We start from the raw sequence: 24,982 nt of genomic DNA on the forward strand, positions 1-24,982 counted from the left end.
GGGTAGGTGGACTATTACATTAGATGCTCCACTTTGTCTGAATGGGGCTGTCTGCTCCCTAAAAAAACTGTCTGTAGCAGATGGTGTTCATTTCAGAGTGTGTTGGCTAGGACTTGCTCTTGATATGTGTTCTTAACTACTGATGGCGGACTCCACAAGTTCTGGCTTGTTAGTGTTTCAAATGGCAAAGGCAATTTGAAATGCTGCCCTTGTATGAGTAAGGTGAGTGGCAGCTTTCCTGTTTTGGGTTTTTTGGGGGTTTTGTGTTTTGTTTTTTTTTTTTTTTTCTTCCCTCCCTTCTGAGAAACTGAAGAGTGGGAAAATTCAGTACTGGATTCACACCTTTTTTGGTAGGTTGAGTAACACTTTTTTAACAGGTCTGTCTTCATTCTCTGCCCCTCCTCTGGGATCTTTGAAGAAGAGAGGTTAGTAACTGCAGCTTCTCCAGCAGCATTTCTGGCCATCAGGTAAGAGCAGTGGTGACTGAAGTCTGGAAAGATGTGCTGCTGTTCAAATCTTTCCTGCCTAGTATTTGCCTTCCTGACAATGAGTACTTTTTTGCTGGAAATTGATGCCATTTTGTCTTGGTTAGGCTGCAGTGAGATGTCTAGAAGAGATGGCTTTCATGTCAGTATTTCCGTGCATCCAGGCTCTGCAAATTTTAATGCTTCTCTTGCTGAAATGTCTTTGGGACAGAGAATCTTCTCCTCATCCCAGTCTGAGCAATGCCTTGCTGTGGCCTCAGCTGTCACTATGCTTGTGGATAAAAATAAATTGCTACCAATAACCGATTTTCACACCGTTAGCAAAGATTTTCTCTAACTTTTTATCATCAAACAGATGTTAATTGCATGATCTAGAACAGAGGATTACTGTCTTCCACTCAGGACAGAAGAGTCAACTTTCTTCCTAGGGTTTGTGTGTGGAACTTGTTGGGGTCAATGTTAGTCTTGTAGTGTATGCTCCGGGGCCCTGGATAATCCAAGTGCTCTTCTGCAGACTGCAAAAGTGATGAGCATTAACTGATTGCTGGCAGAGTTTCTTGGCCCATACAGAGTGCAGTCTTGACTTTATGTGCAAGATGCTAATGTTGTCTGTGTTTGCTGCTATTTTACTCATAGCTTTCTGGAATGGCTCTTTCTAAATCAAACAGTTCCCTAGTAAACAGCACCAAAATCCAGCACGTCTGAAAAAGAATTGCATTTTCCTTACTGCTCTACCTTCTGCCAGTACTTATGGAAATCTTAAGTTAGAGACGTGAACCTAGGAAAAGCAGATAATTAATGCTATGTTAGTGGATAATTAGTCATGTAGTGTGTTCCAATATGTGTTGCCCTGATGGGGCATACAAATACGTTGGGCGGTACATCCTTCCAAGGGCTTTTGTCTGAGAGTGCGAGTTCTGCATCTCTTGTGATTGTGAGATGTTGTTATTGCCAATGGCTGTGAACTGCCAACACCTTACTGCTGCAGGGTGAGTCCTTGGGCTTGGATTTTTTTTTTTTTTTTCTTTTATGTCTTAAATTTTTTTTCAGTGTTGTCTGAGGTAGGATAGCAAGTTGTGGAAGTACTTTCTGTTTTATGAACAGTATGACAGGCTCATCACCTTCTGAGGTCTAGTGCCTCTGTTCCATAAAGTAAGTGAGGTACATCCTGTACCCTTGGCTGTGTGAGCCACGGTGCAGGACCCCCTAAGCTCTGACTCAAACAGTTTCTTTCCAATTTAGTAGGACATTGAGTATGACCTGCCAAAGCCATTGCTCAGATAAATACTTGTTTGTGAGAGAATCCTCAGGGAATGAGGGAAAGTATTACCAACCAAAGGAATGTAGAAAGTACTTACAATTCTTACTGATTTTAAGACTTAATTTCTATAATGGAATCGTAAAGCTTTCTTGTCCTGTATTGATTTTTAAATCATAAGGGCTGCTTGCTAGCTAGACTACTGCTTCAGCCCTACCATATTAGAGCAGGTTACTAATGTATTGTAGAAACCAATTTGTGTCTTCACCATCTGTTTGGTGGTTTTTTTTTTTCTCTTGGAATAAAGATAAGAGCCACTAGCTGGAGCTTCTCATTGGCTTTCTATTCCACAGAGGTTAAACTTAACAGGAAATCTGGCATACGTTGACTTTTAATTCTGTGCATTAATACAGATTCGAATACAGTTGCTGACTGATAGGTGGTCCCACTCCGACTGCGAAGGAGGTGATGCACACTAATGGAAGCAGAACTGGAGCATAAGCTTTTGCAAAGTGTTCTGAACATAACCTGTTGCTTTTGATTGTCTTGTTCCTTGGGAATAAGAAGCTTTCGCTCATTGCTTAACAAGAGGAGAGAAATGGATGGGAAGGCAGTGAGAAGGTTGCATTAGAAAGCAACAGGCGGGAAGGAGAAGAAAGCTTCCTGAGCCATCTTCAAGGTGAGCATTCAAGTGAAGGGGACAGGGTGGATAAGAGTTTGGGCTCTTATTTTGGGGCCTTCCATTTATGGATAAAACAGGAAAAAGCTGCTGGAGCGGAGGCTGTTTGGCATTTCATGTATAACGTTCACGTGCAAGGCTCCACCAAGTCTTTAACACTCTGTCTAGCTTTCATGCTGTAATCATTACCAGGGTTTCTGAGAAGTGGAGCAGAGACTTTCTGCTGAGATTTTCTTTTGTCAGCTCTCCAGCTCTGAGCAGACCCCTGAGTAGCTCTGTACTCCTTGGATACATGCCTGGTCTCAGTCAATGACTCCGGTAGGTAGCAATGGGTCAGATCCATCTGATGACCATCTTCAGATAAATTTTGGTCTAGTACCACCTCCTACATTTGAGTTCGGCTTGTCCTTCATGGCAAAGCTGCGTGTGCTTGGTCCTGCCCTTTGGAGCCGACGCGGGCCTCAAGGTTTCCGTATCGCTGTCTTGGGTGCGAGGTGGGTCTCGTTTGCTTTTTACACTAAGTCGAAAAGAACAGCTACACGTGATGCTGGAAGGAAGTGGTGTGTACGCTTGCCCGAACTGTCCCGATCTACTCGGGGAAGCTACTGCTGCTTTATTGGGGCTTTGCTTTTGTTTCCCAAAGCGTGAATGACGGTGGACCTTCTGATGGGGCTTTTCAGGCAGCACGACCCGTCAGCCTTCCGCAGCCCTCGGTCGCTCGAAGGCTCTACCCGCATCTTGGAGGAGCCGAACCTTCGCACCCGGGAGGAAGCGAACGCACCGGGAAAAGCCCTCGCTGCTCACTCCGGCGCAGGGCCGGGGGCAGGTGCGGAGCGGCCGAGCCGCCGGGCGGCGCCGGGGCCGGGCAGCGCCGGACGGGTTAAGGCGGCGCGGGGCGGGGAGCGGCCGGCGCGGCGCGGGGCGGGGAGCGGGCCCGCTCTGCGCGGCGGCGGCGGCGGCGCTGCGGGGGCTGCCGGTGAGTGGGGCCGCGGGGGGACGGGGCAGCGGCCCCCGGCACCGACCGCGGGGCCGGGGCGGGGGGGCGCGTCCCGGGGCCGGCGGCGGACGAAGGGAACGCCTTCGCCGCGGACTTGCGGAACGCCGTGGTCTCTTCGGTATCTTCCTACTAATCGGGCAGAACAAAACTTTCTGCGGTTTTGTTAAACTTGGGTGGTTTTTTTTTTTTTTTCCTCCTCACTTAACGCCGGAGTCGCCACCGCCAGCCCCTGCCCCTGGGCGGTGGGCAGCAAGCGGAGCCCCGCTGGGTGCCGGCGGGGGCTGCCCCGCGGCTCCGACGGAGGCAGAGCCCTGGCTGGCGGAGCTGCTGCGGCTGTGCCGCGCCGTGTGCGCGCCTCCGTGCACATGAATATGTCACGCGTATGTGAAAGTGCAGGTACCTCCTACACGTACGCCTGTGAGCTCCGCTGTAGTGGACGCTTCGGTTGCCCAGCTCTGGATTTGCGCGTGTGTCGGGTCCCGCCGAGGCACCGGTAGTAAGTGTACGTACCGCACGGGGGGTTGTACAGGTGCTTTCGTGAAGCTTTTAGTAAGGTATCATCTTAATCTATGCAAGGCGCTGAAAAGTACAATGATGTTATTTTGCGTTGTGTCTTTTGGTTAGGTTTTTCTCCTTAAGGAAAAAAAAAAAACCCACGGTTTTGTCCCTCTGTGCTTCCAGAGGTTGTGTAGGTAGCTCTGTTCTCCCTTCTGTAATACGAACCTAGAAAAAGACATTTCTTGTTACAAATTGGTAAGGTGCATTGCTGTAGCTTTGTTCTTTAAGCGGTGCGGAGTATGTGGTTTCCTGCGTGCTCTTATGGTCTTTGAAGAGGTGTAGTAGGAAGCGCAACTCAAATCAAGTTATATGGTGAAAAATCTGATTTCATCAAGTTTATCTGTGGACTGAAAACGAGATGTGCAATTTTAAAAAAAAAAAGTGCAATCAGTAAAGCAGCAGCAGCTCTTATCAGCAAGTAAAGCTCGAAGATATATGTGGCTTTTTGCAGAACGCCAGACCATAGTTCTGGACAAATTGGATTGACTGTATCCTTACCGTCCTGTGCTATTATGACCATTAACCATTTTGGAACATTCTCCAGCATATTCTTTGTGCTATCAGATAATGAAATAAAAGCTCTGAAGTATAAGGTTTGACATCATAGAGAATATATTGCTCTTGGGTATTAGTCTTAAAGATTCACATACCTGGATTCTACTTTTAAGCCGTTAGGTCCACTTCCATGTCTCTACCAAATATTTCTTGGAGCCCACCATTTCTACCAGTTCCACTGAAATGTTTGCTTACAAACCAGGGCTCTGCATCTGTTAATGGATCAGATACAGTCAGGTGGCTTGTTTTAATCAGCAGTGGCTGGTTCAGGTTGTCATCAGCTATGTGCTGAAAATAAACAATAAAAGTTCACTTGGTTGTGACTGCTGAAATAGCCTCTATTCACATTCTGTAGGTTTTGTGAAAGAAAGCTGATTTGTTGAACGGTAAAATGGAGCTGATAGTGATCAATGAGCAGACCTGGAAGTTCTGCAGAAATGGAAAACTTAGTTTAGAAGCAGAACAGGTATTTTCTTCTAGGCATGTTTCACAATGTATGGGCTGTTTGAATGGCTTTTAAATACTTTAAATGCTGTGTCTGTTTCCGCATTATAGGATGACCTGCCAGCTCCTTCCAGAACCACACTTAAAGGAGACTAAATGAAAGCTTTGCAGTGAAGTTTTTAGTTTGAACTCCATATATAGATTTAGTAAACCATAATTTCAGAAAGTCTTAAATTACCAAAGTCTGAAGTCTAAACTTGTGGTAACTAGCAAGTTACTTAGTATCTGTCCCTAACAACTTTCTGCAGTGGATCAGAGCTTTAAAAAGCAATTTAGTGCAGTAGAGCAGCTTTGTACTAAAGGCATTTCAGGAGCTGAAGCCTGAGCTTTGTAATACCTTGGTGTAGGTGCCCCTGTATCTCTGTGCTTCACAGTTCAGCTGCCCGTGCCAGTCTGCAGCGGCTTGCGGAGGAACAGCGCTGTCCCATACATGCACACGGTGACACTTCTGTGCCCTGAGAGTGATTTTTTTTTTTTTTTTTTAAGCCTCTTATCAGTCTGTGTGTGCAGAGTGCTGTGGTCCATGGCTGGCGGTACTATTTTCTCTCTCTGCAACTTAAAAACTTAGCCTTAAGGTTCTGCGTTTTTGGTAGGTTTAATACTTTTCTTAAGACCCTTTGTTTGTATCATACAGCCTTGGTATTTTAAGTAGGATATATGATAAATAAAAAAAACCTTAGGTGTTTCCACCACTGATATGTAAGAGTTGCCAAAGAATCATCTTGATTCCCTTCACCTCACTCCCTTCCCTTTTCAGTCCAAAAGATGATGCTATTAAAATAGACTATTACTGGAAATGACCAGAACCATGGTGGAAGTATGAGCACTGCTGTAGTTTCCATCAAGTTAGCATTATGTAGATGAAGCAGGCCTGGAGTGGAAATGGATGTGGCACTCTGCTCTCCTTATTCTAAAAGGCACTGAAGACTGCTTGTGTGTGCTTGATTTAACTTCAGTCAATTATCTGAGGATACTGGATTATCTGGGGATACTTAAGTTACAAAAAAAAAATATAGCCAAACACAACCAGAAGTAGATTCCCTTGCTAATGAGTTTTCTGGATTAAAAACTTGCTCCTTGAGCCTTACAGTTTTTTTTTTTTTTAAGAATAACTATTTTTCCAGTTTTTAAAGCTGAATTTAAAAAATGGCTTTAAAAAAGTATTCTCAGTTCCTTGAAGTGGACCATGTAGCATGCAGTTCCAAGTACAGGCAGTGCCCACAGAATTTCATTAATAAACAAAATGTAAAATGGTTACTTCTGAGACAATTTGTCTCTGTGAAACCTGTTAAATGAATGTTGGCTTCCATTGCATCCTCTTAATAGTACCAGATAAAAAAGCCTTAGTTTAGACTGAGATATTTGGTCATCGCTTTGTGAGTTGTATGTGCTTCCTTTCAGTTTGTTTCTCTAAATTGATTTTTGTTATAATATCAATTAACTATTAAAGACAATTAAAAGCGAACAAGAGTACTTGCCTCACAAAACTTCTTACAGTTATATATTAACATTTTTGGCCTCTGCTGTGTTACACACCCTTTTCTGCACTGGTATTTCTTTCTAAGCTGAGGTAACGTGAATGGGTTTCTTGGGTTACTGTGCAATCATTTGGCCGTGTTTTCCCCCGTGGCCATACATGTACGCAGGGTGTGGAGGGGAACAAGGAACCGATTCCCTTTCTGAACTGGTACTACTTGTGTGTGTAGCTTGGCTGCCCAGTGTCCTGGCTTCCTTCTCCTGCCTGCGCCTTCCTCGTGGGAATGAGGTGAGAGCGAGCTTTTCAGTAACAAGAAAAATAACAGCAGCACCAGTGGTTTATCCAGAAGAGGAGGAAGGGGCAGAGGACGTTTGTGTCTGCCTGTGGCACAGGGTGCGGGCAAGCAAGAGCATTGCCGTGGGGAGCCCTTGCCAGGGGCCGTGTGGTCTGCTAGCCTCCCGACGCTCCTTCCGTGGTGCCGCTGTCACGGGCTGTCTGCTGCCTGTAGGGTCAGTTTAAAAAGCTGAAGCAGTATGTGCAGCTAGGCAATTGCTGCCGCGTAATATTTCTCTGCAGTAACAGTGTGAATGCAAAGAGAGTGTTTCGAGTGACTTGCTTCCTTGCTCTGCCACCAATGCCTGTGGTCAGTCAGTATGGCGAACTCGGCTTTCTGAAGAGCAACTTTTGTAATAAGTTTCAAAATACCTTGGAGATCAGTATTTAATACCTCGTCTTTGCTAATGGACGGGGGGAGGCAGGGAGGTGAAGTGCTGTGGCGTAGCCTGGCAGCCTGCCCGCTTTGCAGGCTGAGCCTGAGCACAGCTCGCTCCTCTGTGCCATCCCACGGACCTGCCCGGACTGTACCGGCTTCGCGCTCTCTCCTGTTCCAGAGCGTAGCGTTTCGGATGCTGAACCGGCCTGAATTTCTGCACAGAAATCCCTGTGCCAGCTCAGGAAAACCAGCAGTACACTGGGCTGGGGTTCTGCCTGGGCAGACTTCCCTCACCCCCTACCCAGGCTAACTTTCAGTCCTGCTATAGGACTGCACTGCTATAGTCCTCCTATAGGTTCAGTCCTGCTCTAGGGGCTTCTCAGCCCAGCTGCAGACTCGGCTTGAATCCGCTCACAGTAGCTCACTGTGCCAACCCGTGCTTGTCCGCTCCCTCCCTGTTGCATTATACAGGAGCGGGGCAGAGGCCATCAAAGTTCCCCAAACTGATGCCAACCCTTCAATAAGGTTGTGGCTGATGTATTGAAACAACTTGGTTTTTAATGGACAGGAAAGAGGCAGGAAACCAGTGGGGTGTGCCATGAATCGCATTATGGCTTGCAGGCTAAATTTTGTAATGACCTTCTCATTAAAATACTATTTGAGTTTTCCTTCAGAAATGTCTGCGTTAATGTGAGTAACTCAACTGAGAGCTGATTTACAGGCCAAACTTTATTTTGAATCTAAGTGACTTACAGTGATTTTAATCACAGTTTGAATCAGCAAAATCCTTGATTTAAATAACAGATATTAAATTTCATTATAAATATACAGATTTTTAGTAACTTTCTTGAAGTAAACTAGATTCTAATTGAATAACAACTATTAAAGCATGTTAGCTTGCAACTAACTGAAGCTTTTGTCCAAAACATTATCTAGGTGTTGTTTTATTTCACTAACTCTTTATTTAGGAATATATTATACTAGCTACCTATATACTCATGCAAATTCTTGACTTTTAAGAATGGTGAAGAACATATTCTAACTTGATACAAGTTGCACTTACATAGAGGAATTTAAAATCAATTCAAATATACAAGCTGTCTTTAAGACAAACAGAGCTCAAGATGTGCTGGATTGGGAAGAATTCTTAATGTGTGCTTTTGCATTTGAAAGCAGTTTAACTGAATCAAATCCTTTGAGATTCTTGGAACAGATGATTTCTCCCACTCAAAGCTTACGTTTACTCAGCGCGGTAGAGGAAAACACACTTCACAGTCCATCAGTTTCTGATCTTTGTAGCCACTATTGCTTGAACTGAAGTAATTAAATAGATTGAAATAAGGAAAAGAACCTTTTTGACAAGGGTATGCTTTTGGCACTTGCAAAGTTTTGATGCATTTGCTTGTGAGTGACTTGCGGCAAGCTAATAGCTCAACCCATCTGTAGAACATGCAATATGTGGTTACTGCTGACAAGCTTCTGGAGGTCTATATGGAGGGCTATAAAATACCGAGTGCCGTAGAAGAGGTGAATGGAGATAGTTTGCTGTCCTTTCCCATAAAAAATGAGAAGTATCAAGTTTGTGAGAGCCACTTTCAAAGCAAAAGAAGGCGATTCTTCACAAAGTGAGTAGCAGAACTGGGGAGCTTTCTGCTGCAGACTCTAAGACTCTCTGTTGTCTTCATAAGGCTGGGCTGACCAATTTAGCTGGTTTTCTACCATTTGAGTTTCTATTATTTTTAAAACTGATGAACAATATTTTGCTTGAATCTTCAAATTTGTGTGTACTTAATAAACAAATCTGAAATATGTAATATTTAAGGGTGTTTTTTTTCTTTTTAAGTTTAAACCTGCCCTGATTAAGATAAACATCTCTGATTTGGCTGCAGAAGAGAAGACCTGGAAGATAAAGCCCTGCAACGTGTTAAACTGTGATATGCCAGGAAACATGGGATATTCTATCACACATCTGTCGTGCCTGGTGCAGACTGGGGCAGGACCATTGAGGATACAGCTGCATAGCGCTGTCACAGCTGCACAGCTCTTCTGAGACCAGGCTAGTTCTGCTGGGAGGACTTAAAATAAAATGAAGGTGTGAAATAAACCACTGTCTGGAAGGACCCTGGCGTGACAAGTGCTTTTTGTATATAGGCTGGTACCAACAGTCAAGTGCTACATCTCTGCTCTGAAGGACTGGGATGCAAACTAGCACCAAAGCAGCAGCTGAACTGGAGCAGCTTCCATTTGGCCATCTCCAGAATCTGCCCTGTGACCCTGAGACCTCAGCTGGATGCTTTTCTACTCCCTCCTGCCTTATCTCAACACCTCAAGACATCTCTTTCAAAATCGTTGGTCGTTTGAGCTCTGCTGTGTGACAGTGAGTGTTTGTAGTGTGATTATTTTGGTGGAGAGTTATGGATGTGTGATTTATCTTTTTTTCGGGTACTACTTCAAATGAGGATGGGATCTGAATAAGCTGAAGTATTTAGAATAAGTTCATAGTTGATATTTTGGATTTCTTTAAGCTTGTTCTTCAGATGAGATGCAAAAAGTATCTGCAGATCTCTTTACTCTCCTATCACTGCAAGTAAAAGAGATTCATCTGTTAGAGATGATTACACAGTAAGATACAACATGTTCAGAAAACCTTCCCTACAATTTTCACAGTTGGGTTTTTTTTTTTTTTTTTTTTTTCCCCTGCCATTTTTGCCCAAAATGCTGCTTCTGTTTGCAGGCATTTGGGCTGTTCTATAAAAGCTTCATGTCAAGCTCAGCAAGTCCTTTACTGCCTTGGTGGCTAAGAGCAGAGCCATCTTGGCTGACAGGGTTCCCAGCTCTCAGCTGCTTGAGGAGCTGTTGTCTGCAACTTCTCAGGGACTTCTTGGTCACTTACAGACTTAATTTGACTTTTGAGTACTTCCTAGGTGGGAATTGGGAACGTACTGACTGCCCAACTCTACCATACTGCCCTGCACAGGGAGCAGTAGGCCTTGAATTCTGGTTGACTCCTTACAGTGGATCTGAGTTGCTGAGGCTTTTTTATTTTTAGATGCAGGGATGCTCTGTAATATTTCAGCACAAGGTATGATTTACTTGTTTCCTTCCACTTCTTGTCCTTAAGTAATTTTCTTAGTTCTGACTATGTACTTGAATTTGATGTTTTAAGTAATATAGTCTTTTATAAAAGAAGTGGCTGCCTAAGGTTCTTGAGAGTGATAAAATGGACAACAATGTCAAGCGGCCTGCTTTCGTGTTGACTACTAGATGTAGGGTGGGAACCAAGAAAAAAAGGCTAAGGAGCATGTTCAGAAAAATGAAATATTAAAAAAAAAATTCACTTTGCTGAAAATACTAATCATGGAATAGTGCAAGTTGATTTAAAATTATCTAATACAAATATTGCATGAGAGAATTAATGAGTAGCATAATTTAAACAACAGAAGATGAACCTTTTTATCTTAAAACTCGGAAGGAACCTTCAATATAAATGTGGCTTGTTAGCCAGCCTGCTGGGGATTGCTTAATTTGCTTCCCAGTCCCTGGAGAGACGAGATATAACTGTTAAGTAACCACAGGGTAATAATAGACTAAGTGAATCTGATCTCTATCTGTGCTCGATTTTAGCTGCAGAGGTGAAAAGCTTATGCTTTTTTGTATCTTTCTGCCTGTAACCACTTCCAGGTTTGTTTTCTTTTCAGCTCCACCTAGCCTATCGCTCGCAAGGAGCCTTACAAAAGCTATTGGCGTTGCTGCCTCTCCTGCAGCTCTGTGTCCCGATACTTCCTCCTCTCTGGCCTTAGAGTCAGGCACAGGTTTGCCACTCTCTGCAATACCTAATGTGATTAGGATCTCGTGCCATGGTTGGGTTCCTAGGTTTTGATAAAACTATAAAATATCTGTTAATGAAGTCACTTTTAAAACCCTCATTTGGATACTGACAGCGAACGTGCGGGCTAGTGATGGTCTGACACAAACTCTCCCTACTAGGCTGCGAGACCCTGCACGGGGTCTGGTCAGCACGAGTAATTGCTGTCGGATCTGCCTGTGTAAATTAGTTCGAGTTCAGTTTGGTTCGTAATAAAGGCAGTAAAACTGCCAAGGCAGCTGACATTGACCTCACCGGGGTAGCTGAAGTGTGATGTAATCTGGCACACAGACTCCCCCTTCCATCACGTTTAATAGCCCGGTGTCCAAAGTAGTGCTGAGTGGGTATAAGAAAAAGAACCCCAGCACTACTGCTGTTGCTGGGTCTTGCTTGATCCTGTGGTTGGGTAGGGAACTGTGTTCTGGTTTTGAAGGTAATTGGGCTGTGTGGTGCTCACAGGGCTCTGGGTTGACAGCCCAATAAAATAATCTCTGGCTGTAGGGTAGTCAAATATGTAGAATGTATTTTTCCTTCTTCAGCACATTTACTTAAATCCTGTAGCAGTAAATAACAGGCATGTGCTCAGAATATATATATGCCTGTAGCATCTTATATACATACATTTTTACATTTATTAATATATAATTGAAAAACCAAAAAATACGTTTCCAGTAACAGGCCTTTTATTGCTTAGTCAGTAAAATGGAAGAGTTATGATTTATGCTTCCCTGTCCTGACTGGATACACTGAGAAATGGAAATAATGACGGGGCTGTGGCTCAAACATGGGATTTCACAGCAAGCGTGGCTTGGCTGTCACTCAGGTTTTCTTTGTGACCTCCAGAAAGTCACTTTTAACCTCTTAACTTCCACTTTGCCTGTGCAGTATGACTGCTAGTGCAAAGGGACTGTGCTGGGGTTTTGTAAGCAGGTAAGTCTTTTAAAAATTCCTGATTCATGCACTGCAGTCCTCCAGTGGACACAGTATCTTCTTCTGCGTTTAACTCTGTACAATATGAATTTTTACTTAAGGCCTCCAAATATATACCCTCTCATGACCCTGTCCTATCCCCTTCCCCACCCCCCCCCCCCCCCCCCCCCAAAAAAAAAAAAAAGCTGTTAGGAATGGTGATTGAAGCAAAGACCAATAGCTGATTTTTAATCCTTCTTTCTTTTTTTCCCTTCCATCCTTCCTAGGATGCAGGGGCTTTAATCCAGGATGAATGAATGCTACTATGATAAGCGCATGGACTTTTTCTACAACAAGACAAACACTGACACAGTAGATGAGTGGACAGGGCCAAAGCTTATTGTTGTTCTGTGTTTTGGGACATTTTTCTGCCTCTTTATTTTCATTTCAAATTCATTGGTCATAGCAGCTGTGGTCAAGAACAGGAGGTTTCATTTTCCCTTTTACTATCTCCTGGCCAACTTAGCTGCTGCAGACTTTTTTGCTGGAATTGCCTATGTCTTCTTGATGTTCAACACTGGCCCAGTGTCTAAGACTTTAACTGTTAACCGCTGGTTTTTGCGTCAGGGTCTTCTGGACACCAGCCTGACAGCTTCCCTGGTGAATCTTCTCGTCATAGCTGTTGAGCGGCACATGTCGATAATGCGGATGAAGATCCACAGTAATCTCACAAAGAAGAGAGTCACCTTTTTAATTATATCAATTTGGGCCATTGCTATTTTCATGGGTGCTGTTCCCACCCTGGGTTGGAACTGCCTCTGTGACATTACTGCCTGTTCATCCCTGGCACCTATTTACAGCAGAAGTTACCTGGTGTTCTGGAGTGTCTTAAACCTAGTTGTCTTCTTCATTATGGTGGTGGTTTACATAAGAATCTACATGTATGTCCAGAGGAAAACTAATGTCTTGTCATCACACACTAGTGGATCCATTAGCCGTAGGAGAACCCCTGTGAAGCTTATGAAGACTGTCATGACTCTATTAGGTAAGAGACTACAAACCATGGCGTGCAAGGCTGGCAGTGCCAAAGAATGGGTTTGTGTGTTGGTTTGGTTTTGCTTGGGTTTTTTTAAACAAAACAAAAAACTTCCAACCCCCTAAACCAAAACAAAAAACCCCTCACTGAAATGCAAAGTAGAGGACTGGTCAACATGCAGAAGAAAAGTGTTTCTATTTTGTAGGTAGCTTGTTACAAAACACAAGTTACCTACAGGGTTTTGTTTGGGGGGTGGTGGGAGGAATAAAAAAATCACTTTGGAGGAAGGCTTGTGAAGATTCACAACTACCTAGTAGAACATTTTCAAAATAATGTTCTTTAATATCTGCACAAGGCCATGAATCCTATGGCTGGATGTGGATAGTTTTCTTTGCACTTCTTCCTATTGGCTTCCCCCTGGAAACACACCTTCCCTGGGGAAAGGAGGGGCTGCCCGGTGGGTCTGTGACTTTGACAGATACTTGCTTTACAAGGGGGGAATTCACCTTCGTTCTGTGAAGATTGCGTAGTACAACACACTGTCAGATGATGATACGGTATGGCCTTGGATCTCTAGACCATAACAGGAGATTGACCTGGATTCTGCCCTAGAGACGCTGTTGCTATTTGGGCAGCTCGGATCACTTCATCAGCTAGTTGTGATGTAGCTGCTTATTAAATTAGAGATGCACAGAGCAGTTGATTGGTCGTTGGAACAAAATACTGGATGTAGCAGTCAATTTTCCCCATGAAGACTTGAATCTGAGCAAGGTGTTTTCCAGAAGCGAGGCATCACGGGAGTGTGGCTTGCTGCAGGTGGAACTGGGGGGGACACCAGGACACTTGTGAAGCTGGGCTCAGGTGGTGGGGGACTCTAAAACCACAAATATGGCTTTACTGCTCTGACAACTGTTCTGACGTTGTATGAGGCAGCACAAGAAAGCTGGAGCTTTTGGGGAAGCTGGTGTTCATGCATACCTGGGACGCAGCTGTGTTGTACTGCAGCACAGTAGTACTAGAGAGATCTGGGAGAAAAGTGTCACTTTTCATGGAGGTGGGAGTTGCCAGGGTAGGAAGTTCAGGCTGAGGACACTTTCTTCCCCTTGCGGTCTATGGATGCTGTTTGCACCGTAGTCTGGTATCTGGTTCTCTTTCTTCTCTCTCTCTTTTTTTTTTTTTTCTTTTTCTTTTTTTTTTCCCCTGAAATAGTGCTGTAGAACACAACACCTTTGTCTACCAAATGATGTTTTAAAATGCTTTAGAAGCTGAGATCAGTTAAACTTTACAGTGCCTGACCTTGGAAATGAAAGTGAACTGACGGTTTGAGCAAGTACAATGTTTTCACACTCCTGTGTCTTCTGAAGTTGGCATGTCCACTGCCAGAGCCTTTCCCTTCTAAATCCCTCTCCAGTTGTCTTTCCTTTTTTTCCCCCTGATTTAATGGCACCTATAGAGAGACAATGTGGTGGTTGTTCCTGTCCCCCCTTGACTTGCAGGGGCAAGATTCGATCTTATGCCCCACCTGAAGCTCTTGTGCAGTGAAACTTGAACCGTCCACCTGGAAGGAGAAAATCCCTGCAGGAAAAACTCTGAACTGCTTCAAATATGATCCTGCCCTAATGCATAAGCATCGGGTAGACTGTAGTTAACTGCTGCGTTAGAAAGAGACAAAAAGAAATGCGCTTCCAAAAAGCATTTCTATGAAGGCAGAATGGCAGGCTGCTTTCTGGGAAGTCACATAAAAATAAATCATCATGCATAGCCTTGTCTAATTTATATTTATATAGTTAATATTACTTTGGTTTGCGTAAGCCAAAGTTGGAGGGTGCTGAGCGAGTGTTGGAATAACACTGGTAGCTGTCGGTGCCACCCATGCGTGTTTGCAGGTTGGAGCAGAGGTGGTCTGCGCTCCGGGGAGGACAGCCAGCCGACTGATGTGGGAGTTGGAAGGACAGCGATGGTGGTTGCCGTTTGCTAATCCCTCACGGTCCTGTAGCCTGTGGCAGGTCTTCAGTGCTCACCACGGCTGTGGTGCTGCGTGGAAATAAACCCTACTTTAAACTTCATTTTCACCTTACTCTTTCTTTTACTAGGGAGAGGGGCCTTGGGACTATGGGTTGATTTAAAGATCAGCATTAGCTTTCTCTTACTCACAGAATATGGTTTTTCAGCTACCAGATTAAACTATAATTCGGGCAAAGTATTTAATGATACTGTATGCTGGGCCAGGCAAATTTAACTTAGAAAGCCTGAGTGCTACTTTAGAGATGATAATTTTGTGTATTTACTTTGTCAGTCAGGAACAAAATCAAAACAGAGCCTTCTTCCAAAGAAGTTGAATTAGTGCATGTGTTGCTATGTGCAAGATCTACCCCAAACTCCTGTGTCAGAGGAAGCGTATCTTGGTACGTTCCTTCACATCAATTCTCCAAAATTTGACTCTGAGAGGCTTTTTATAAACGTTTCTTTCTAGGAATGAGAATTTGTTTTTTAAAACAGTTTGAAATGTGCATTCCTGGCCCAGTCACTCAAGCACACTGTGCAAAATGTATTGGAAACTGAATAGCATGTTTTATGAGCTTTCCAATTACCAAAGGAGTCACCAAGTGACCAAAGGAATTCTTCCAAAATTCTGCTTACATCCACTGATGCAACAACCTACAGCTATACGCAGCATGTGGATTTTGCCCGAGGCAGTTATTTTTTAATGGCTTGCTCCAAAATATCTGAAAATGCTTTGGAGCGTGCGCCTGATACGGTCTTAACTAAAAGTAATTCCAAGGAGCTCAGTTGCTGGATGAAGCATGATGAGAACAAGAGTTCTCGTTAACGTGCCCTGTGGGTTTCGTGGGAGGTTTGGGACAAAATCCTGCTGCCCCGCTGCTGCGTGGAAGGAGGCTGCGTGTAGCTGGGTGCTGCTGGCACGCTGCTACTGCCGCCGGCCTCCACCTCCCGCGTCGGGGAGGCTGGGCCTGGGGCTGGCTGCCCCTCCAGCAGAACATCGCTCTCCTCTCTGGGCGTTCTCCTCCGGCGGCCCTACCCTTAAGAGCTGGGGGAATCTGGGTTTTGGTGTGACTTCGTGGATCCACGGTGATCGCAGCTGCAGGTGGCTTTTTGTACCACCCTTTGGGCTTGGATGGCCCCTTCCAGAGGCTGGGACTCAGGTCCCTGCCACCTACCTTTTTCTACCATAACCCTTAAAATGGCCCATCACACGATAGGAGCAAGGCTTTCCTTTAGCATGCTGAACCGTAAGAAGTGATCTGGTTGAAACTGGAAGATGTGAAACCTAGTGTCCTGGTTTCAGCTGGGATAGATAACTACCTAACTCATACCTAACTCAAAAACATAGCACTATACCAGCTACTAGGAAGACAATTAACTCTGAGCTGAAACCAGGATACCTAGCAAAAGGGACTAAAGTTCTCTTAGGCTGACCTTGTGGCATAGTCCTAGCTAAGCCTGTGACTGTAGCTTTGAAGAAGGGTGCCCGCAGGTGTGCAGGTACGTGACTTGCAGGTGGTGTGTATGTCGTAGCTCATCTGAACTTGGCAGTGAGATTCCTGCTGAAATAGCAGCTTTGGGGTGGATGATTTTCAGTTTCAGTGAATTTATAGTTTAATTGGTAACTTGCTGTTTTAACTTGGGTGCACATGTGGCAAAGGCAACTGGAAGCTACTGCACTTTTTTTTTTTTTTTTTTTTCCTCAGCTTTGCCATGCTCGGGGACAGCTTTGATGTGCAGTTTTATGACATGATGCTGCCAAAGCATCAGTAGTGCTTCCAGGTACACAGGAATTAATTTTCAAGCAGAGATGATGTAACCTACAAGAAAATCCACGTTTAAACCTAATGGAAAATCCTCAAACTAACCTTGAGGCATTGTGACGCCTGATCTTCTGTAATCCAGTGGGAAGACTCAGAGCTGTTGTTCTTATCCATGTTGCAGCCAGGCTGTATTTCACGTCACTTCTGTGAATTTTGGAGAGTCCCAGAAATTAAATTCTTTTTGGAGTGTGGCACTTTGTCAGGGAGAGGAGCTCCTATGGGATAAAAAGTCTGCAAACAAGAAAATTGCTGAAGGGCCAAGACAAAGGTATATATTTATGCTTAACCATGGTTCCCTCTGAAAGCTCTGTGGTAAAAATAGCAAAATCCGAGCAAGGCTGCGAGTCTGAGAAATGCCTTGCTTTCATCTCTGTGGTGCTAAGAGCAGGGTGTGAATCACTTGTTTTGTCTCCATACACAGCAAACTGTATTTTTGATGGAGTCAAAGCAACAGCCCCATGAAAGCATTAGCCAGTAACTTTGACACTGTCACTGCATTGCCCCCTGCCCTTGTCTTCAGTCGTCGGGCAGGGGAAATGTGCAGAGAGATGCCTCAGATGTCTTTTATCTTCCCTTACTTTTGCCACTGGAACCTTTGCCTGTATAGGTAGACAGGCATACATCCTAGGAGTTCATGGACTAATCCTGCCTGCAGTCTTGGGGTTTTGTTTGAAGGAGAGATTTCTGTGTCTTTTGTTAAAATGTGGCTTTGGGATCTGTTTCCTCTCCTGCTGACTTCGTGAAAGCAGGGTTGGACCTTGCATGCTTTGTGGTACGAGTAGTCAAAATGCTTTCAGTGCTTGTTCTAAGGAGGGTTTGTTACCATCTTAATTTCTGCATGGAGCTGGTGTGTTGGCAACTTTGCCAGTGACCCTTGGTGGCTAGCGAAAGCTCTCTGTCCAAATACTTAACTGAGACACTCGAGTAGACACAGTATTGTTGTCTGGGTGGTCTGGTTCCAGTGCTTGTTGAAACGGGTGGGATTTGCTGGTGAACCCCAGGGCAATAAATCAGTACGGTGTTTTCTCCGCTGTAGACTGTAAGAGAGAGTTGGTGTCACAACTGCTTACTCAGCATGCTGGAGCCAAACCAGTGTGTAGTATAGAGACTGACCAGAGAAAACAAGTGTTGTGGTAGCAGCTTGCAGCTCCTGATGCCAGTGGGCAATAGAGGAATGTTACTGATGTTAACCAGTATCTCAAAACTAACACCATGAAATTAGTACTTAGCATCACAAAAATCTTGGTACAGCAGGGTAGAAAATGCAGTTTCTGAAGGAGGTGGTCTCTCGCCTTTCTGTTCTGTACAATATTGCCTGTAACATAGTAAATCAGTTGGCTGAATTTTGTCTGGACTCCAGGAGCATAGATTTGCAGCAAGATCTGTGGTACCTTGTCCTGGATACGTTTTTCAGCAATCCTACTGCTTACTAAATCACATGAACCCACTTTATATACCATTATGGCCTGTCCATGAGATGAGCACAGTGTCCATTAAAATCCTGGATGGGGATAAGCGCCCAGTGCTGCTGAAAGCAGCCCGTGTGGACCGCACAGCCGATGGGATGCCTGAGGTGCTGCCCAGTCCTGGCTCCGGCATTGCCTGGGTCCTGCCGCTAGCCAGGCTGCCCTCCCACTGCTTGCTTGCACAGCTCAGATACGGGAAAACCAGCGGCTTTAAAAAAAAGAGCTGGACTTGCTTTCCCTACCAAAATTGTTGGACAGATACCAACGCCCCCAGGAGAGCTTTTTAGCATGTAGCTGCTATCATCCTTATTTGTCTGATTATTTTTTCGAAGCCCAAAAAAGGGGAAACTCTGCTGTTATAAATGATTGGAAATTCCTCAGTACATTGTTCAAACTGTGACTGCTGTGCAGAGTTGTAATTTTCTATTTCTGTATGTCAGACAGCAATTGTGGCTTGTGCTAAGTTAGTATTATCATGCATATGGCTACTCCTTCCTTGGGCTCAAGGCAAGGGAGGACAGGCTGCGGTGCCGGGGAGAGGCAGGAGGGCAGATGGGGCAGGTCAGGGCCCCTCCCAAGCTCACGGCCAAGGCCTGCATTTGGTTGTGATGTTCCCCCTCCCTACCAGTCTGGCCCACACCCCTGCCTTTATGGTGGGGATGTGCAGTAACATGGAAAGATGCAATCGCAATATTGAATTTCATTCTAAGCTGTGATTTCTATGCTGTCTTCACTGTAATATCTCTTCTCCCTTATTCCCCCTTTTCTTTAACTTTTTTTTTTTTTTTTTTTTTTGACAGGCTGGTGGGAGAGGAGTGTGTTGTCCTACTTTGCCTTTTTCAGCTTTTATTATCACTTTGTGTCTTACTTCTTCCTGACAGGGGCTGTTGTAATTCCTACCTCCCAGCTGAAACACGAGAAACTTGCTGCTCCTGGTCTTGTCCTGCGGTTTCTTGCTATCTTTTGGGGAAATGCCTCTCTTGCAGAGTTTTCTTGTTCCCCCATCACTGCTCTCATACTTGCTCATCCTTCTTGTCTTTTTTTGCTTTTTATTCTGTTCTTTGCTTCAGTTCTTTGCCTTGACTGCTACATTTTTGGTTCATCTTTGCTAACTCATCTATTCGTTTCTTGCTCTCTTTTTGTTTACAAGTTAATTTGTTTCCTGGATCCCAGTTGTTGGGTCTCAGGTATCCAGCATGCACAGCCAGGGAGGGAGCAGTGGAGAGAGGTGGGCTGCTGCTCTGACCGGGGAGCCAGCAGCGCTGGTGTGTCGCAGACAACGGCGTGCATCCTACAGTAGCTGCAGGGTTTCCAGCCAGGACGTGTTTAAATGATGTGACTCTTGTTTTATGAATTGGGCAGTATGCCCATAGCTTTGCAGAGTCAGCTGTAGCGTGACGGAAGATACATCTTTCCTTTGGATCATACTGTGGCAGTGGTGGAAGGGGGCCACCTGGTATCTTCTCCTCCAGCATAGGAGAGATGGAGAGGAAGTCTGCCTTCAAAGCACCAGTTCTCTGCTGGTTAATGCTCCAGACCTCTTGTTTATTTATCAGTGTGGGCAAATCACTGTTGTGATGACCTTTCCCCACTTGTGTTTGAGCTGATGCTGTCAGCAGCTGGATTCTTGCTTCCTGCAGACTTCTGAGAGCTGCCCTGCCAGTGCTTGGGGCTTGGCAGAGAAGCTGTAGTAGATACAGTTTTGCTATTGTCGTTAGAATTTTGTCCTCTCCTGCTTTTATCATTTTTGTGTAGAATTTTGATAAACCCAATAATCTTGTCAGATGCAAAAAAACCCCAAACCCCTAGGAGTCTGAAGTCTTTTTTTTTTTTTTTTTTTTTTTTGGTCTCCTTTATTTCTAGGTGCTTTTGTTGTATGCTGGACACCTGGCCTGGTCGTCTTGCTGCTCGATGGTCTGAACTGCACCTACTGTGGGATTCAGAATGTTAAAAGGTGGTTTCTTCTCCTGGCCCTGTTGAACTCTGTCATGAATCCAATAATTTATTCATACAAAGATGATGAAATGTGGGGTACCATGAAAAGGATGATTTGCTGCTCTTCTGAGGATAAGAGCCAGGACAGACGCTCATCGCGGATCCCCTCGACAGTTCTCTGCAGGAGCACGGATACTTCGGGGCACTACATTGAAGATGGCATTATTCAAGGGACAATTTGTGGAAAAGGAGATCTTGGTGACAAAGGAAACTCCTGAGCTATTCAAGCGACTGACTTGGCTGGAAAAGGAGAGGGGGAAGGGTGAGGTTTTGTAAGAGAAGATTGACTGGCAAAGCTAGTAAACAATATATCCACTTCGTTCCAGAGCCTAAACTCCAGTGTTAACAAAAGTTCTTATAAATAATTGCCTGGTGGAAAAACACTTTGTAATGAAGAAAACTTTCTGTGCTGCCGTCTTTCTCCTTTTTTTCTTTTAAGTACATGAAATTGTTTTTTCGTATGAATGAAATAAATACATCTCAGAGACTTTTTGTGCATGGAACCAAAATGTAAGCAATATAGTGAGACCCTCCTTAAGCTCCTACAGAGAGAATAAACCTGCCTCACTGTGCAGGCTTGGCATTCATTGAGTATTTATGCTCTGAACAATTTCTGTGCATCTTGAGGAGGATTGTAGGTGTGGTTGGACAGAATTGTGACCTCTTTTCTTGGTTTATGAAGTTCATGAAATAGTTCATACTTACCTTCTCTCTTTCTTCCCCTTATCTTGCTTTCAAAATAGGTAGTTTGATGGTTTATTAAAGCTATGCCAGAAACCTGGCTGTGATGGGAAGCCCAGAGCAGACACCAGTGTGCATGAGGATGTCCGACCGTGGATTGTCAGGACCTGCGAGTACCAAAAGCACAAAAGCTGTTATTACTTCCATAGTGGGATGAATGCTGCAAGGAGATACATTGTGCTCTCTGCTGCTGTTGTGTAGGCAGATGTTGAGGGTGGATTAACAGAAGAGCCGTGCGGCTGTGTTCATTATGCTCATTGCTTACTTCCCCAGATAACATCAAATGGGTGTGCTCACCCCTCTGTAACTGCCGTGCCACTGAGAGAAACTAAGAGGGTGAACTTTTAAGGGAAGTTTAAATATACATATATACAGGTTCAATCAAGCTGTTTAAAATAGAAATTTATTTACAGGAAAAAAGCCTGAAACCAAGCTAAACCCCTACAAGAGTACAGTATGCATTGATTGTGCTTGTCTGGACCACCTTTAACCTCCGATTTGCAAACAGATCTTACTGGAAGGTACTTGAGGAAGAGGTGATGAAACAGTAAGCAATGAAGGGCTTTCAGCATTGTTACTAATCAAGTCTAGCGTCGATGCAGCCACAGCCCAAAAAGCTGAAGTTTTGACCTTATGGAGTATGCTCTAATGGAGGATCCAGCAATTTAAAGCTCTAGAGTAAAGTTTAGATTTAAAAAGTTTTAAATTAAAAATTGGAATGTAGATTTCTCACTACGCTAAAAACCCTGCTACCCGTCTTAATTTCAAGAGGAGTTACCTGTGTGGTGTCCTAGAGAAAGTCTGATGCCTGGTATTAAAGCAGTTGACCACAACCAGAGGTCACTTTGGAAAGTTTTGGAAGTTTTGACCACTTGGAATTGTCAGAGAACAACACCAGGAGGATATTGTATGAGGCTGAAAGATAAAGATCAGCTGTGGTTTGGGCAAATTCTTCCTTTGGTGCAACTTGCATGTGGATATCTGGACTGTGTTGGTCAAAGCAGAACCAGCACTTGGGTCAAAGGCCAAGTTACAGTTTTGTAGAAGGCACTGGGGCATTTCATAGCAAGCCTTAGCTTATGAAAACAGCAAGCCCTTGTTCAGAGAGGTCTCCCATAACACAAGTTACCTTGTAGGGATATGGCCTAACATTTCAAGGTAAATGCTGTATTTATGAGTGATGCTGGAAAGGTTTACATATGTTTTTTGCCATTAAATGCAATGTTCTTGTGCAAATACTACTTTGTTAGTTTGGTGTTTTGAAAAGTATGTTAAGTGGTGCTTTCTAGAGCTGGTGGTATTGCAAAGGCATAGCATGCAAGCGTTCCTGTCCCTAGTTACCTGCAGTGCACGGTTTGTGTTAACTAGGCTGAAGCTCCGTATACAAAACTAACAGAAAATAAAACGTTACTTCAAATAAAATACTTGTTTTGTTTCCTGTTTGGACGGTGATTGAACATTACCTGGCACTACAGTCAGCAGTAAATGGTTGCTGTTACTCGTTTCCACAGATCCATCCAAGCTAAAACTGAACAAATTGCAGATGAAAATGAAGGTGGGGAAACTTTGTTTCATATTACCACAGGGAGCGGGGGGTGTTGTTTTAATAAAATTTTCATGTTTACTAGCAATACTAGGCAGTGTATTCACTGTATGAAGAGAGGTTGGATGAAGATCTGGAACATCTGCAGCAGTGGAGAAAACACTAGGTCTCTCCTGCAGAGCTTGGAATTTGGGCTGCAAAATAACTACGTGTGGATGATTTTTGCAGGTAAGCAGGAAAAGGTGACTCCTGTAAAGGTAAAGGACTGCATTATTTGGAGAGCACCTCATACAGTGGACTCCTGGTCTGGATTAAGATCTGGGAGGTATTATCAATCATTTTGCTACAAGTAAGTGGGAGTATTTGAGGTCTGCACTCTTTTATTCTTTCTGTTGTCTCATTAAAAAAAAAAAAAAAAGGCTAACAAAAGAAACCCCAAAACACAAACAAACCAACCCTCAAAAGCTTGCAAACTGGTGCTCTGTGAATGGTATTATTTGCAGTGTCGTGCTCTCTGTTTTGGCACGATGTTTCCCTCAGAGCTGCTACCTCATTGTCTACTACTATAAATTACAACGTGAACATGACTGGAACAGAAAACTGATCTTGCATCAAACTTTCCTACAAACTGCTGCAGAGACTGTATAATGTTTCCTATATCAAAGTGTCTAAACATCCAGCTACTCACGTAGCAGGGAATTTCTTTTTAACCCCATAAACATTTATCAGAATAGTTTGTCTCAAGGAAAACATTAAAGCACTATTTGTACTTGAGTAAAGTGAAAAAAAAACGGCAAAGGGCAGTTGGTGAAGGCAAGTTCTGCAAGGTTTCCCTGCTGCCTTTTTTGCTAATATCCCAGAATAACAGATATTGGTATCTGTTGACTTTGTATGTGCCTGCTCCTATTTATGTATGTGCAGCGTACTGTGAGACGAAATTCATTATTTTGGGGAATGCTTTAGGGTGAACACCCACAGAAACTTGAGGACATTAATGCTTAGGAGGCAGAGGAAGGCAAAGGTAGAGTTACCATTAAGTTGGGTAGTTATAAGGTTTTGTGTGTTCCTGGTGATGCTGGAGGCCTTTCTGTGTCTGAGAACCTTGAGAGCTGCTGTACTGTAGTAAGTAGCGAGCAGATAATTCTAATACAACGTCTTCACAGCAATTATGGTTTGAAAACCTTTGTCTTGTTCTCCTCCTTTTCCTCTCTCCAGCTGCATGTCTCCCAAACCAAAGCTGCACTTCCAGTTGATCAGTGGGTCCAGGAAGAAATATTCCCTCGCTTTTCCCAGGGCAAAGATGTATGGTCTGTCCTCCACGGTTAGCTCTCCCGTAAGGCCTGCGTGGTCACGATCCTTAGAGATGCTTTTCAGAGAATTATTATTAAAATCCAGGAACAATGGGGTTTTATTTTACACGATAGATCTTTTGAATCTTTCTGGATAAGCAGCTAGACTGATCGTTGTTTCATAACTGCGTGTGTGGGGGAGAAGTTTCTCTGATATCTGTGCTGTCAGTTTGACCTAGGTGGTATGGGTGACGGGTCCCTCTGGGAGAGCAGCCAAATTGCTACAGCTTGAGTGACTCTGAAGCATGGCTTCTCCACTGCTTTGGGGCTGCTTTACCACAGCTACTTTTCCCTCGATATAGGCATTTGGTGTTTTTGGTTTTTTTTTTTTTTTAGTAATTACTGTGGACTGGAGAAATACATCTATATTTGTGCATATGACAGCTTGCGCACCTATTTGTGAACGGCAATAATTACTGCAGCTATGTGACATGATGGTGCTTTTCTCTGATCAGATCTATATTTTATATGTATTTATACGTTTGTTTGGTTTTATAACTTAAAACTTTCTTCCAAGTAGCAGTTAACTATAGGAGCAATACTTCTACTATGATTCTTTCATGGTTCTAGTGAACTCCACGTGAAGATTTCTAAACTACTGGTTATTGGAAGCTGATGGAGGAAGGGTCATTTTAAACTTGCCATATTTCTTACGCTCTTTCCCTATAGTTCTGGCTATTGGCCACTATCCTAGCAGATGCAGTGCAGGGTCAGCCTTTGGTCTGGCCCAAAGCAACTGCTGCTTCCAAGATTAGAACCAAAAAGTGAAAATATAGGGAAATATTGAAAAGAAGGAGGCAGGGAAATTGTTATTTGTCCTAGGCTATAATTCTAATGAATGTTTTAGATCACTTGAAAGAAGTGATCCCATTTTCCTCCTTGCACCCACTCCCTCCTTATGCTGGTGCAGCCATTTGTGAGACCATATGGTGAACTGTAGTGGGTCTGAAAAATAACCCTGGATGATATATGTTGCTAGTAACGAGAAGATTTTCCACTTGTCATGAGCTAGCAGCTGCATTATTT

General features: G+C 43.9%; 1 protein-coding gene across 2 annotated transcripts; it reads left to right on the forward strand.

The window, feature by feature from the left end:
* The first annotated feature begins 9,489 nt into the window (after positions 1-9,489).
* LPAR3 (lysophosphatidic acid receptor 3) lies at positions 9,490-22,502 on the forward strand. 2 transcript variants are annotated; one of them, XM_030033940.1, is made up of 3 exons: positions 9,490-9,602; positions 12,287-13,044; positions 20,192-22,502. In XM_030033940.1, the coding sequence occupies exons 2-3, from the start codon at positions 12,309-12,311 to the stop codon at positions 20,539-20,541; spliced, it is 1,086 nt and encodes a 361-aa protein (XP_029889800.1). In that variant the 5' UTR covers positions 9,490-9,602; positions 12,287-12,308; the 3' UTR covers positions 20,542-22,502. The 2 variants fall into 2 exon arrangements, with proteins under 2 accessions (XP_029889800.1, XP_029889801.1); XM_030033941.2 differs by lacking the exon at positions 9,490-9,602 and adding an exon at positions 10,186-10,307.
* Positions 22,503-24,982: the final 2,480 nt, after the last annotated feature.

This window comes from Aquila chrysaetos, chromosome 12, assembly GCF_900496995.4.
Source record: "Aquila chrysaetos chrysaetos chromosome 12, bAquChr1.4, whole genome shotgun sequence".
In the NCBI taxonomy this organism is placed as follows: Eukaryota; Metazoa; Chordata; class Aves; order Accipitriformes; family Accipitridae; genus Aquila; species Aquila chrysaetos.